The sequence below is a fragment of the Osmerus eperlanus genome, chromosome 16 (assembly GCF_963692335.1).
Source record: "Osmerus eperlanus chromosome 16, fOsmEpe2.1, whole genome shotgun sequence".
In the NCBI taxonomy this organism is placed as follows: Eukaryota; Metazoa; Chordata; class Actinopteri; order Osmeriformes; family Osmeridae; genus Osmerus; species Osmerus eperlanus.
The window spans coordinates 15,268,769-15,283,112 of record NC_085033.1 but is presented as its reverse complement, the minus strand read 5'-3'; the positions used below and the strand labels follow the sequence as shown (position 1 = coordinate 15,283,112).

General features: G+C 49.1%; 1 protein-coding gene across 2 annotated transcripts; it reads right to left on the bottom strand.

The window, feature by feature from the left end:
* Nucleotides 1-2,495: 2,495 nt before the first annotated feature.
* Nucleotides 2,496-13,817, bottom strand: plppr4a (phospholipid phosphatase related 4a). Of its 2 annotated transcripts, none has more exons than XM_062481979.1 (9): nucleotides 13,392-13,817; nucleotides 11,363-11,548; nucleotides 8,800-8,929; nucleotides 8,496-8,694; nucleotides 7,537-7,594; nucleotides 7,228-7,401; nucleotides 5,951-6,264; nucleotides 5,548-5,692; nucleotides 2,496-5,307 (listed from the first exon to the last, which is right to left on the bottom strand). In XM_062481979.1, exons 2-9 carry the CDS (start codon nucleotides 11,441-11,443, stop codon nucleotides 4,096-4,098), a joined length of 2,313 nt encoding a protein of 770 aa, XP_062337963.1. In that variant the 5' UTR covers nucleotides 11,444-11,548; nucleotides 13,392-13,817; the 3' UTR covers nucleotides 2,496-4,095. The 2 variants fall into 2 exon arrangements, with proteins under 2 accessions (XP_062337963.1, XP_062337962.1); XM_062481978.1 differs by having other exon boundaries at nucleotides 13,396-13,817.
* Nucleotides 13,818-14,344: the final 527 nt, after the last annotated feature.

Genomic DNA, 14,344 nt, shown 5'->3' with positions numbered 1-14,344 from the left:
TCTCTCTCTCTCTCTGGGTCTGCAGGGAGAATGTTTAAGCAGTAAAAGAGCAGTTTAACTCACCCTCCTCTCTCCCTCCCCATCCTTTTTCTCTTCTCCCTCTTCTCTCTCTCAATCTCTCTCTATTTAGGTCATCCTTTCTGTGACCCACTTAGGACCTCCAGCGGATCACCCTCTCTCTCTCCATCTCTCCTTTACCCTCTCTCCATCTCTCCTTTACCCTCTCTTCTCCAGTCTCTTTTACCCTCTCTCTCTCCATCTCTCTTTTTCCCTCTCCTCTCTCCATCTCTCTTTACCCTCTCTCTCTCTCCATCTCTCTTTTACCCTCTCTCTCTCCATCTCTCTTTTACCCTCTTCTCTCTCCATCTCTTTCACCCTCTCTCTCTCCATCTCTCTTTACCCCTCTCTCTCTCCATCCTCTTTTACCCTCTCTCTCTCCATCTCTTTTAAACCTCTCTCTCTCCATCTCTTTTACCCTCTCTCTCTCCATCTCTTTTAACCTCTCTTTTCATCTCTCTTTTACCCTCTCTCTCTCCATCTTTCTTCTCTCCATCTCTTCTCACAGGTAGCGAGACAGACAGGCAGAGAGACAGACAGACAAGTAGAGACAGAGAGACAGACAGGTAGAGAGACAGGCAGAGAGGCAGAGAGGCAGAGACAGGTAGAGAGAGAGACAGAAAGGTATAGGGACAGACAGGTAGAGAGACAGACAGGCAGAGAGACAGACAGGCAGGCATCACCAAACTCAGGCTCTCGACCAGTTTGATATCAAACATTTATTTCAATATTTCTTTGGACAAGTTGAACCCTATAAACAATATGGATTACACCATGTTAAGCTCAGAATCATCCTCTCCTCTTCTCACCTAACTCTGGTTGGTCACTGCACTTATAGCCACCAAGACACCAACCAATCACCACACCACTGTCCGCATGCTTTGGCCAATCACGCTCCCTCAGTTTGGTGGCATTAGCCAATCCATATATCGAAGGTCAAAGAAATCGGCCAATCACAAGGCTAAAAATGCAGCCTCTTGCCCTCTGACCTCTCGCACCAAACCAATCAAAAGCTTTGATTCATGGCCAGACGTCTAAATCTGCCTTCCTCACATATAAGCTCTTCTGGCGCAGATACAGATTTATATACAGCACAGCCGCATGGAGGATGAGCAGGTGCGTCTGCCGGTGGTCCTGGCAGCCTGGACTCACGCCCACCGCAGCCTGAGGCAGACCAGGCAGCCTGAGGCAGGCCAGGCTGAGGCAGCCTGAGGCAGCCTGAGACAGGCTGAGGCAGCCTGAGGCAGATGGAGAGGCAGGACGCTGGACATATATGACTCACCATGCTGCAACATCACAAGGCAAAGATACAACTTAACAGGCAAGTAGGAAACTCAAAGCCGTGTTAACTTGATTGTACATCTCTTACAGACTATCCGTCAAAAATATCAATAATATCAATGAATTTCCAGAAGAAAAAAATAAAATAAAAATGCACAAAAATAAGCTTGGTTATTGATAGAAAAGTTAGTCATCTAACCAGTAGATACACCGAGCGGATCTACCTGCACGTCGGACTACAATCTCCGGAGACGCCACCAGCACGCCAAAGCAAATGTACATGAGCATCAGAGCTCAAGTTCAAACTCAGGGATAAGGGCTTTGAAAAGTATTTAAAGGTATTCGATTCTCATTCGATTGACTTTCTACTTTGAAAAAAAGTACTGTCAGTCAAAGAGGATTTTTTAAAACAATAATGTGGAAAGTAAAATGTTTTATAATCTTGAATTTTAACATTTTTCTAAAACCATATTTATTTTCAAAGGTTAACTCACTTTCACTCCGACACCCAAAATATTTTTTTTCTGCTGAAACTTTCCATCTCAGCTTTACACTCTGATGCAGCTAAGCTTTCCCCGTCGCTGTATTTTACACTCCGCTAGCTGTTACACTTTTACACTCTGCAGTACTTTACAATATTTAGTACTTTAGAATCTGCAGTACTTTAAACTCAGATAACTGGTCTGCTTTCACAATCTGCAGTATTTTACACTGCTCTGTACTTTACACTGTGCAGTACTTTACACTGTGCAGTACTTTACACTGTGCAGTACTTTACACTGTGCAGTACTTTACACTGTGCACTGTGCAGTACTTTATACCGTGCAGTACTTTACACTGTGCAGTACTTTATACCGTGCAGTACTTTACACTGTGCAGTACTTTATACTTTACACTGTGCAGTACTTTACACTGTGCAGTACTTTACACTGTGCACTGTGCAGTACTTTATACCGTGCAGTACTTTACACTGTGCAGTACTTTATACTTTACACTGTGCAGTACTTTACACTGTGCAGTACTTTATACTTTACACTGTGCAGTACTTTACACTGTGCAGTACTTTATACTTTACACTGTGCAGTACTTTACACTGTGCAGTACTTTACTACCTGCTGTACTGGACCCTGTGCAGCTGGACAGCTGTACTGGTACAACTGCAGTGGTCTCTTCCAGCAGGACCGTCATAATAGGTAGTATTCTGTTCAGTACATAAATATCCTCAGAGTTACAGGAAACCACAAGCTATTGGCACAGTTATGAAAGGAATCTGCTTCAAAGATCCTAGTTCACATGTCTGTAAAACATTCAAGGTTAATTAATACTCCCAGTCTACTTGCATACAGATAAGAATTCGATTTGTTAACGGGTTAAGAAAATGTGAATAGTAAAACTAGGACACTAGTTATTAGGTTAGGACTAGCAGTATAGTAATATGATAGTTTATGGCACATGTAGAAATAGTGCATCTAACAAGTTGTATTGGAGTTGTTAATAAAGTTACATTTGTATGACTGTGACAGATAGACCATTTGTTGATTGGTCGATACAAACGGCACGTACAAATGATGATTGGTTCAGTTGCGCTGTTCATCACCCGTTAAGAAACCTGAAACCTACATATGTAAATATAGCATCGGTATGCAGCTAGAGCCCATGAGTACAACACTGGATTGGCACCTCAGTTATTAGTCATATAAATATGTACAAAACAAAATATATATATAAACATTTCTCTTCACATTATATGTATGTATGAGTTAATGTCATGACAAAAATAAGCAATCTAAGTCACTTTGGTTACGTTACAAATGTCGTTTCTTACAATGGTAACCATTTGATTTACAGCCTGAATTGGAATTGAGTCAGTTGCATGGAATTTTTTTGTAAATGGTTAAATTGCATTCATATTTGTTGTAACTAGAAGATACATTTGTCCAGCTGATAGGGTAGAGTTGTCAGATTTGCTATAAGTCTGTCTTTTAAAAATAAATTTGATATCAATATGACAGATCAAAATAGTTACTATATAGAGAATATATGCTTCCATTGTCTTGAAAAATGTTGGTTAAAATGCAACACTGTAGAACATGTTTAGAGCATGGCAAGCGGACAGCGAATGTTACTGATAATATTCTATTTGATAACAAAATGAGAATATTTGTGCTTTTAGCAAAGAGATGTAGTATGTTTCTGTATCAGAGAGTGACTGTACAGTATCCAGTTAACACCAGAACAGACCCTATACTGGTGCATCCTGACCATTAAGGACCACAGCATGTGTGTGTGCATGTGTGCGCGTGTGTGTGTGCGCATTTAAGTTACTGTCCTTCAATCACAAATGCACAGACAGGAGTTCGATCGAATGACAAATAAACACACTGGCATCTAGACCAATGACAACTCATCTTGTACAGAAAATGACCTGTTGGTCAGGATGTGCCAAATGCAGGCAGGTGTGTTTCAGAGTTTGTCACACAGAAGGACTAACTGGACTGCCCAGCACATTGGTGTTCTCTAGTACTGCAGCAGTCCTATTGGTAGATCCTGTGGTTTAACCAGCCTTTTGTCCATTGGCTCATGAAGGCCACAAACCAATCGGAGAGGCTGACTGTTTTCTGTAAACCAACCAGGAGTGATGGCTGTCACCTCACACCTTATTGGCCAGCGGAAAAGTTATGGGGTGGGGTGAAAGCTGCCTGCCCTCTTCTAATTGGACAGTACAGAAGTAAAGTTGGCAGGGTCAGGGCTGGTTGGTCACTCCTTATAGGCCAGGCCCAGCGTCTCCTTGTACATCCCCAGGGTGGGGGACGGCGAGGGCGAGGGCGAGGCGCGGGGGTAGTAGAGGCGGTTGGTGTTGTCGGGGCTGGGGCCTCTCTCCGGCAGCAGGATGATGGTGCCCTTCCTCCGCAGGGTGGAGTCTCGGCTGGAGGCCACGGAGTGCGTGTCGGAGCCCGTCTCGCTGCCCAGCCCCTCCACCGGCGTCACCCGGATGGTGGTGATGCTCTGCTGGTGGTGTGGGTGGTGCGGGTGCAGAGGGTGGACCACGTGAGGGTGTGAGGGGGGGTACGGCTGGTACTGCTGCCCCCCTCCTCCCCCATGCTCGCTGCCCATGTCCATCCCCGCCACGCTGCGCCTGCCGTCCACCGAGCCCGGGTACCCGTCCCTCAGCGAGTCGCAGCTCTCTGAGTCGCGGTTCAGGTCGTTGAGCTCGAAGGTGGACTGCCGCAGGCTGCCGCGTTGTTCCGGAGGCTTCCAACGCCACGAGCCGCTTCCGTCCGTGCTGGGGGGCCGCACCACCGGCTTGCACTCAGGGTGAGCCTCCACCCGGACGATGCCCCCGCCCGGGTGCCCCGGGGGCCCCGGGGGGCTGGGCTCCTGCTCGTTGAGCGCCCGGTACCGGATGGAGCCGGTACAGCTGACGGTGCTCCCGTCCTCGGAGCCTTCCCGGTCCCGGTCCCGGTTGGCCAGCATGCCTTGTTGTTTGGACAGCGCCATCACCGCCATGATCCTGGGCTGGCCTCCCTGCCTGCAGGGGGCGCCTCCCTTCTCCGCCACCTTCAGCCACTTGGCCCGCACCGAGCCTCCGCCGCCGCCTAAGCCTCCACCCATGTTGCTGTCCTCCGATTCGTCTTCGTCCTGGTAAGGGGCGGGGTTGTGGGTCATGTGATCCGGCATCTCCTCCGGGATGTGCACCAGCTGGGAGGAGCCGGGCCGCGATTGGATGGAGACCCGCGCGCCTCCGGCCAATCCGCTGCTGCCGTTGTGTGGGAGGTGGTTGTGATTGGTCAGGGGGACGGCGCTGGCCGCCAGCTGGCGGTACTGGGCAGGGACGTGGGCCCCAGCGCGGAGCTCCGCCTCCAGGCCCATGGCGGAGGGCTCAGAGCTGCAGCGGAGCTCCATGTTCCTCTGAGGAGAGGAAGAGGAGGAGGAGGAAGATCGGCCCAGCACAACACCACTGTCCATCACCTGACACACCAGGAACATCACGTTAGATACTTACTCTGCATGTAATTAACATTATATCACTTAGAATATAATGTATAGGATTAACATATCATTAGTAATACGGTATAGTTAAAATGATTAACATAATATAATGTATATATTTGAAGGCATATAATTGACACAAATAGTATTTGCTTGTTCATAATTTAAAAAGCAAAACAAAAATACTGATGCTTGTTTGTGTTTGTCCCTGCGGCCCACCTGTAGTGACAGCTTCCTGTTCTCGTTCTTGGTCTTCCACTGCGAGAGCAGCTGCTTGGAGCGCTGGGAGTCCATGGAGGCGTGGATGGAGGCGTGGCGACGAGGCAGGCGGTGATTCTCCTCGGGAGCGGAGCCTCCGTGAGACCTGTGGGGGGTCAGAGGTCATGGTTTGGTCATGGTGTCTGTGTGTGTGTGTGTGTCTGTGTGTGTGTGTGTGTGTCTGTGTGTGTCTGTGTGTGTGTGTGTCTGTGTGTGTGTGTGTCTGTGTGTGTGTGTGTGTGTGTCTCTGTGTGTGTCTGTGTGTGTGTGTCTCTGTGTGTGTCTGTGTGTGTGTGTCTCTGTGTGTGTGTGTGTGTGTGTGTGTGTGTCTCTGTGTGTGTGTGTGTGTGTGTGTGTGTCCCACCTGGGCAGGGTGTTGCTGAAGGTGACCAGACTGTCCTGGTTGACCAGCGGGCTGGGCGGCGTGATGACCTCCACCTCCGCACTCTGCCTCTTCAGGCCAGCCAATGAGGCCTCGCGGTGGGAGGGCACTCGCGTGAGCAGGCCCTCTGATTGGCTGGGGGAGAGGCCGTCGCTGAGGGTGCTGGGGCCCAGGCGGCGGCCGGCGGTCTGGCTCAGGTTGGGGAGGGAGGAGATGGGGGGCTCCTGCAGGGGGGGAGCTGCCTGCTGTCTGGAGAGATCCTCACTGGCCTGGAAGTTACCCACCGCATACAGACCCTGCACACACACACACATGAACCCCAACAGTAGCAACACAATATGCAGCTCTCTCTCTCCAGCTCTCTCCTCACACACGGACGGCTGGCAGTGGGTGTGTGTGGGCGGGCTGAGAAGTGTCTGTGTATATGCGCTTGTGTGGTACGTTATGCGAGTGTGTGTACATGTGTGTGTCGTTTACATTTGTATGCATGCGTGTGTGTGTGAGCGCAGAGTGAAGAGTGTGTGGGAGTTGTTATTTTTAACTGGCTGTGAACCAGGCCATCAAGACTGAGGAGATGCTACTGGATGTCCTGTTCTCTGATACACGCCGTCTAGAATGTCAGCTGTTCTGCAATATTCCAGAATGTTCTCTGCAACAACTTGTGTTCTATGGTATAGATCAACAGGTACTGTTGGTTATTTAGGGGTGGTGTGTGTGTAGCTATGTCACCAGGTACTGTAGATATTTAGGGGTGTGTGTGTGTAGCTAGGTCACCAGGTACTGTAGATATTTAGGGGTGTGTGTTGCTAGGTCACCAGGTACTGTAGATATTTAGGGGTGTGTGTGTGTAGCTAGGTCACCAGGTACTGTAGATATTTAGGGGTGTGTGTGTGTTGCTAGGTCACCAGGTACTGTAGATATTTAGGGGTGTGTGTGTGTTGCTAGGTCACCAGGTACTGTAGATATTTAGGGGTGTGTGTGTGTTGCTAGGTCACCAGGTACTGTAGATATTTAGGGGTGTGTATGTGTGTAGCTAGGTCACCAGGTACTGTAGATATTTAGGGGTGTGTGTGTGTTGCTAGGTCACCAGGTACTGTAGATATTTAGGGGTGTGTGTTGCTAGGTCACCAGGTACTGTAGATATTTAGGGGTGTGTGTGTGTTGCTAGGTCACCAGGTACTGTAGATATTTAGGGGTGTGTGTGTGTTGCTAGGTCACCAGGTACTGTAGATATTTAGGGGTGTGTGTTGCTAGGTCACCAGGTAGAGGGCGATGCCGCCACCGAGCAGGAAGCCGCAGTAAACATCGACGGCGTGGTTCCTGAACTGGATGATCCTGGTGAGGCCGGCCATGATGGCCACCATGATGAAGCTGAACACCAGCAGGGGCTTCAGCAGCTTGGAGGAGTCCGTCAGCGTGGCGTTGAAGTACATCTGCTCACACACACACACACAGTGTGTCAGTGCATGTGTGTATTTCAGTTCTATACCCCCAGGTGAGGGAGTGACAGCTATAAGATGCTATAAGGGTGTCTGTGTGTGGGAGAGAAAGAGTCTAACTAAACTTACTGAGATGTAGACAGCTGCAAATGATGCCAGAGTAGCATGCTGAGAAGGAAAGGACTTCCTGAGAGAGAGAGAGAGAGAGAGAGAGAGAGAGAGAGAGAGAGAGAGAGAGAGAGAGAGAGAGAGAGAGAGAGAGAGAGAGAGTGTTTTAAGTTTGACTTCTTGAGGCTAGATTATGAAGGCTTTTATTATTAGTGACCTAAGACATAGTTGTATCTTCTCTCTCTCCCCCACCTCTCTTCTCCCCCCCCCCTCCCCTCTCTTCTCCCCTCCCCCCTCCCCTCTCTTCTCTCCCCCTCCCCAGGGTATCTGGGGTCCTCATGCAAATGATCTGCCAGGACAGCTTCCTGAGTGGCTGGACAGGATGTACATGGCATGAATATTAATGAGTAAACAGGAACTGACAGGCCTGGAGAAGAGCTGAACATTCTGTGAGACGCTAGCTGTTGTGTGTGAATGTGTGAATGTAAATGTGTGTCTATATAGGTGTGTGCATGTGAATGTCTGTGTGTGTGTTTAAAAAAGTGTGTGTGTATGTTTACGCGGGTGTGTGTGTGTCATAAACAAGCGAAATGTGCATGCTGAGTCACTGCAGCAGCTGCTAAACAGGACCAGTGTGTAGGTGTGCAGCTAACACAATGTGTAGGTGTGCAGCTAACACAGTGGGTAGGTGTGCAGCTAACACAGTGTGTAGGTGTGCAGCTAACACAGTGTGTAGGTGTGCAGCTAACACAGTGTGTAGGTGTGCAGCTAACACAGTGTGTAGGTGTGTCATCTCCAGCTAATACGACCACAGCTCAACCACAGCTAAAAGCATTCCACCCTAACGTAACCATGCCGACCGGCCCTGTCACAGTGTTCCACTGTGGTGTTGTTGATGAGAGAAGGGGTCGTCTGTGGAGTGGATGGTTGCCATTACCAGTTACCTTTACCCCCGTATGACCCCAGTTGACCCCAGCTACCTGCCAGCGTTGATGATGGCGGCGTCGGGGCCTGAGCAGACATCGTCCATGATGAAGGCGGTGTGGTCGTCGCAGGTGAGGTTGAGAGCGGTCAGGTTGGGCTTGCACACGGTCAGGAAGTAAGGGGCGTGGTACCCTGTGGACAGCTGCAGCACGTCTGTGATCAGCGCCGTCACGCACAGCCCAAACACATGCACTCCTGCAGGGGACACGGGACTGTTAAGTGTGTGTGTGTGTGAGAGTGTGTGTGTGTGTGTGTGTGTGTGTGTGTGTGTGTGTGTGTGTGTGTGTGAGAGACCCATACCTACGAAGCGAACTGCCCTGCGTATGTATGAGTTGAAGTTGCAGCCGGCAGCGTTGATGCTGGCCTCTGTCTTCATCCCAGAGCTCCTCCTGGACAGACAGCCATACAAGATCCCCTCTCCTATCATGATCTGGAGAGGAGGGGACACAGGAGAGGAGGGTGGGGAGGGGAGAGGAGGTTAGACAGAACCATTCAGGAGACACCCTCCACTATCATGGTCTGGTAGGGGTGGAGTTCTGGTAGGGGATAGAGGGAATATGGAAGAGGAGACAAGAGGGCAGAGAAAGAGTTCAAACTAGATACACACGAGAGATACAACACACAGGGACAGGCAGACAGAAAGACAGACAGACAGACACACAGAGAGAGAGACAGGCAGTCAAGCAGGCAGTCAAGCAGGCGAGAGAGACACACAGAGAGAGACAGGCAGATCAGTATAAAGCGTCTAGCTCCAGGCTAGCTAAGATAAGAGGCTCCTGACAGCCTGAATCTGAGCTCTGGTGCTGAACAGCCTGTTGACCCACTAACCCACTTTAAAACCACAAACAGAACAACGGAACCATGTTCATATCGCCTGTGGTGGAGGAGACCCACGACAACACACAGAGAGACCAACAAAGGGAGTGGAGGAGGGAGAGGAGTGGAGGAGGGAGGGAGGGGAATAAAGGGGATATGACAACAGAGGTGAGTTAGCAGACAGAGTATCGTAAGGATGATGTGAGATCTGAGAGGAGAGGATTGTGAACGGATAGAACCGAGAGGAGAGTAAGAAGAGAGGAGAGAGAGTGCATGCAAAGATCAGGGGTCACAGACTAATAGACAGACTGAATAAACAACAGGAAAGAGAGGGAGTTGACAGGCCACAGAATGATGGCAGAGGTTGACGGCCAACTAATGTAGGAGATCCTGTTGCAGGATCCTGACTCATTCAAGCCTGAAAACACACGAAAACTCTCTGTAACTGAGACCGCATGAATCATTCAGGCCTAAAAGCTTCAGATGTTGTAGTGAACACATTGAGCCTGGGCCCTGGGGAGAGGAGTGCGTGTGTGTGTGGAACAACTTACTGTGATTTTCTTGTTAGCTGTGGTTAGTACTGAGCCTTGAGCTAGTTAGCCATAGTTAGCTGTATTTAGCGAGCATGCTGTGGTTATATGGCTAGCTAGTTTGTAAGGCAGACAAATTGCTCAAACGTGTTTTTCTGAAATACGTTTTAATAGCTAATCCTGGATAAATTCTGGAATAACATTACAAATTAACTATTATTATGCAGAGCAAAATCAATATTTGCGAAATGTTCGTGTTTTTAAAGGTTTTATATTTTACCTCAACGCTACTTCCGTTAATTGTCTATATGCACAGGTTGACAGGGATACATATTTTCAAAAAATAAAAAGTGACGTTCCAGTGACGTTACAAACATAACAAGGATAGTAGGCTATGTTACCCTTAGCTATAGCACTCTTAACCCTCAGATTGAGCATTTCACCAACCGATAACAGGTTGCCCTCATGGTAATCTCTCCCGTTTCCAGATTAGAAACAGAGAAAGACATGTTACATTACATTATCCATAGGGAACAAATATGGCAGACCAATTATTTATCTGTTAACATTGAAAACAAGCTGACAATAAGATAATTAAATACATTATAATGTAGCTAAAAATCTTTTTGTTTAAACTAGCTAGCCTAGCTAATGTTACTGCTCAAATCCGATCACTAGCTAGCTAGTGTGATAGCTAGGCTAGCTACTTTTACTGTTTGAGTTAGCTAGATAAAACTTACCTTGGTAACTGTTGATGTAGCTCAAAACGTACAATGTGAACCTCTTTACCCTCTTGCTTGAAGGGCAGCAACATAGAATCCTATGTACATCGTTATTTGTCATTGGTCAGTAAGCAAGTTAGCTGTAGATGGCTAATTAGCTTTAGATAGCTGGTTATCTATAGTTAGCTGTAGATAGCTGTGGTTAGCTGTAGTAAGCTAGTTAGCTGTAGTAAGCTACTTAGCTGTGGTTAGCTGTAGTAAGATAGTTAGTTTTGGTTAGCTGAAGTAAGCTGGTTAGCTGTAGTAAGCTAGTTAGCTGTGGTAAGCTAGTTAGCTGTAGTAAGCTAGTTACCTGTGGTTAGCTGTAGTATGCTAGTTAGCTGTAGTAAGCTAGTTAGCTGTGGTTAGCTGTAGTAAGCTAGTTAGCTGTGTTAAACTGTAGTAAGCTAGTTAACTGTGGTTAGCTGAAGTAAGATGGTTAGCTGTAGTAAGCTAGTTAGCTGTGGTTAGCTTTAGTAAGATAGTTAGCTGTGTTAAACTGTAGTAAGGTAGTTAGCTGTGGTTAGCTGAAGTAAGATGGTTAGCTGTAGTAAGCTACTTAGCTGTGGTTAGCTTTAGTAAGGTAGTTAGCTGTGTTAAGCTGTAGTAAGCTAGTTAGCTGTGGTTAGCTGAAGTAAGATGGTTAGCTGTAGTAAGCTAGTTAGCTGTGGTTAGCTTTAGTAAGCTAGTTAGCTGTGGTTAGCTGAAGTAAGATGGTTAGCTGAAGTAAGCTAGTTAGGTGTGGCTAATACAGACCGTGGCTGCAGGTCCCGCGAAGGCCAGGCTGAAGAGCATGAGGAACGGTATGACTTCCTGGGCGGGGTCCACATAGGGCATGCTCAGACTGCGGTCATTGCAGCTGTAACCCGCGGTGACGGGCCGGAACACGTCGGTCCACTCCAAGAAGTAGAGACTGACCACGGAGGAGGCCAGGATAGGCAGCTGGGGAGGGGGGTTGGTGGAGGGGGGGATGGAGGAGGAGGGTGGAGGAGAGAGGAGGAGGGGGGTTGGTGGAGGATGAGGGTGGAGGAGAGAGGAGGAGGGGGGTTGGTGGAGGGGGAGGATGAGGGTGGTGGAGAGAGGAGGAGGGGGGTTGGTGGAGGATGAGGGTGGAGGAGAGAGGAGGAGGGGGGTTGGTGGAGGGGGAGGATGAGGGTGGTGGAGAGAGGAGGAGGGGGGTTGGTGGAGGATGAGGGTGGAGGAGAGAGGAGGAGGGGGGTTGGTTTAGGGGGAGGATGAGGGTGGTGGAGAGAGGAGGAGGGGGGTTGGTGGAGGGGGAGGGTGGAGGAGAGAGGAGGAGGGGGGTTGGTGGAGGGGGAGGATGAGGGTGGTGGAGAGAGGAGGAGAGGTGTTGGTGGAGGGGGAGGATGAGGGTGGTGGAGAGAGGAGGAGGGGTGTTGGTGGAGGGGGAGGATGAGGGTGGTGGAGAGAGGAGGAGAGGTGTTGGTGGAGGGGGAGGATGAGGGTGGTGGAGAGAGGAGGAGGGGTGTTGGTGGAGGGGGAGGATGAGGGTGGTGGAGAGAGGAGGAGAGGTGTTGGTGGAGGGGGAGGATGAGGGTGGTGGAGAGAGGAGGAGGGGTGTTGGTGGAGGGGGAGGATGAGGGTGGTGGAGAGAGGAGGAGGGGTGGAGGGGGAGGATGAGGGTGGTGGAGAGAGGAGGAGGGGTGTTGGTGGAGGGGGAGGATGAGGGTGGAGGAGAGAGGAGGAGGGGGAGGAGGAGGGTGGAGGAGGGGGGTCGGTGGAGGGGGAGGATGAGGGGGAGACTGATTAGCCATTGTTAGCTGTATAAGTCATCTCTCCTCTCCCTCACCTGTCCTCCATCCAAACCCCTCCTCCAGGATCCCATCATCTCCACAACCACCACTAACAGATCAAACTGAACAAACACAACCAAACGACTCATCACAACCACATCTAACCAGCTCTGGACCCAGAGCTCACTTCAGTACCTACCTCCAGCTGCTCTCTGTTGCCAGTGTGTTTTTTGTGTTTCCAACACAGATTGCAGTTTATCACAGAGCTGCAGACACTGATATTAGACTCAACAGTACAGGACTGGTGAAGTACCCAAGGCAGGACATCTTTCATCCATCCATCCCTCCATCTTCTATCCATCCATCCCATCCATTTATTTTACCCATCCATCCATCAATCATTGAATATGTTGAATATCTCCCACGTTATCAATATTCATGGTCCTGTAGGCACGTGACGATTTCCACAGTTCCACAATCGATGCGTGGGAGTAAACACAGTCAGGGGTAAAATGGTTGGTGTGTGTGTGGGTCGGTGTGTGTGTGTTTCTCTTTACTCTCCGAATAAACGTGTTTCGGGTTAACCCAGTCCCATGAAGCTATCAGATCAATGAACGGAAGATCCATCGGTATTTGGAATTAGGTCAACGGATAAGCCACATCATAAATATTCTGGTCCGCCAGTCAGTTAATTGACTACGGATGCTGTCACGCACACACATGACAACGGGCAGGCCCGTGCAGGGACCGAGAGACACTCGCTCGTTAACCTTGAATGAGTCAGTTTATTACTGAGGCTCATTATTTACTCCGAACCTAGGACGTGACCCGCATACCGACGCACCGGGAATATCTCACAACCTGTAGACTGTGTATGATGTGGTGCACGGTGCCGTGGAAGATTGTGAAACTGCATTGTCAGTGACACCGTGTAAACATACTGCACACTTAGCACCCGTCTCCCACCCGCGCACCGACCGACAGCTGTTTTGTTGCGCATAGTTCTGTCACCCGACGATAAACAAACTCACCTACCTCTACGAAATAGAAGCAAGGTAGCAATGTGACGCTGTCTTTGGTCAGCTTTCCTTTCAACCTCTCCTTCGCCGACATGATAAGTCTCCTGTCTCTCCTTTGAGAGGGAGAAAGAGAGTTGTATTTGATTCCGGCCGTAATTTTGGCAGTTGATTCGATTACTGTGCCTATGCTGCTGGTGCGCGTTCCATCGCCAACTATCGGTCGCTCCTACTGAATGAGCGGGTTCCACAGCAGCCAGTATCCCCCGCAAAACCAAATATTACGGTGATCTCGTTGCCAGCTGCCTAGACGGAATGGTCAGATGCAGAAGATTGTTCTCAAGGAATGTTTATGGGCTGACACATGATCCGTAGCTTCGCTATTCCCTGGCGACGTCGAGTTAAGCGCAGGTGACAGCGTCGATGTGCAGCGGGTGCATCGAATTGATCGACTAAGTGACGTCACGTGTGTGCTAAAAACCTATTTCTTCGCACGGGCAGCGCGCATGGGTGTACGCGCACACATGAAAACACACGCTGACACACGCTCACATGTAATGGGGTCACAAAAAGCACATGTGTGTAGTAAGAGTGCTTTGTGTTGCCATTGTACATGACTGTAGGTAAATACATCATGACATAAGGAGATCCGGTTCCAGAGAGAGTCTACCCGCAGTGGCTGAGGGCAGAGATGGTGTTCTCAGCGCACAAACAAAAACGAGCGCATGATTGTCCTCTTATGACAAATATGTGAACACATGAATCTCACAATGGAGGAACAGCGAGCGATGAAGATGAATACATGATGAGAGATGATGTTGTTGCACACATGCACACACACCTGCACACACGCATGCATTTACATTTAGCAGACGCTCTTATCCAGAGCGACTTACAGTAAGTGAAGGGACATTACATTTACATTACATTTAGCAGACGCTCTTATCCAGAGCGACTTACAGTAAGTA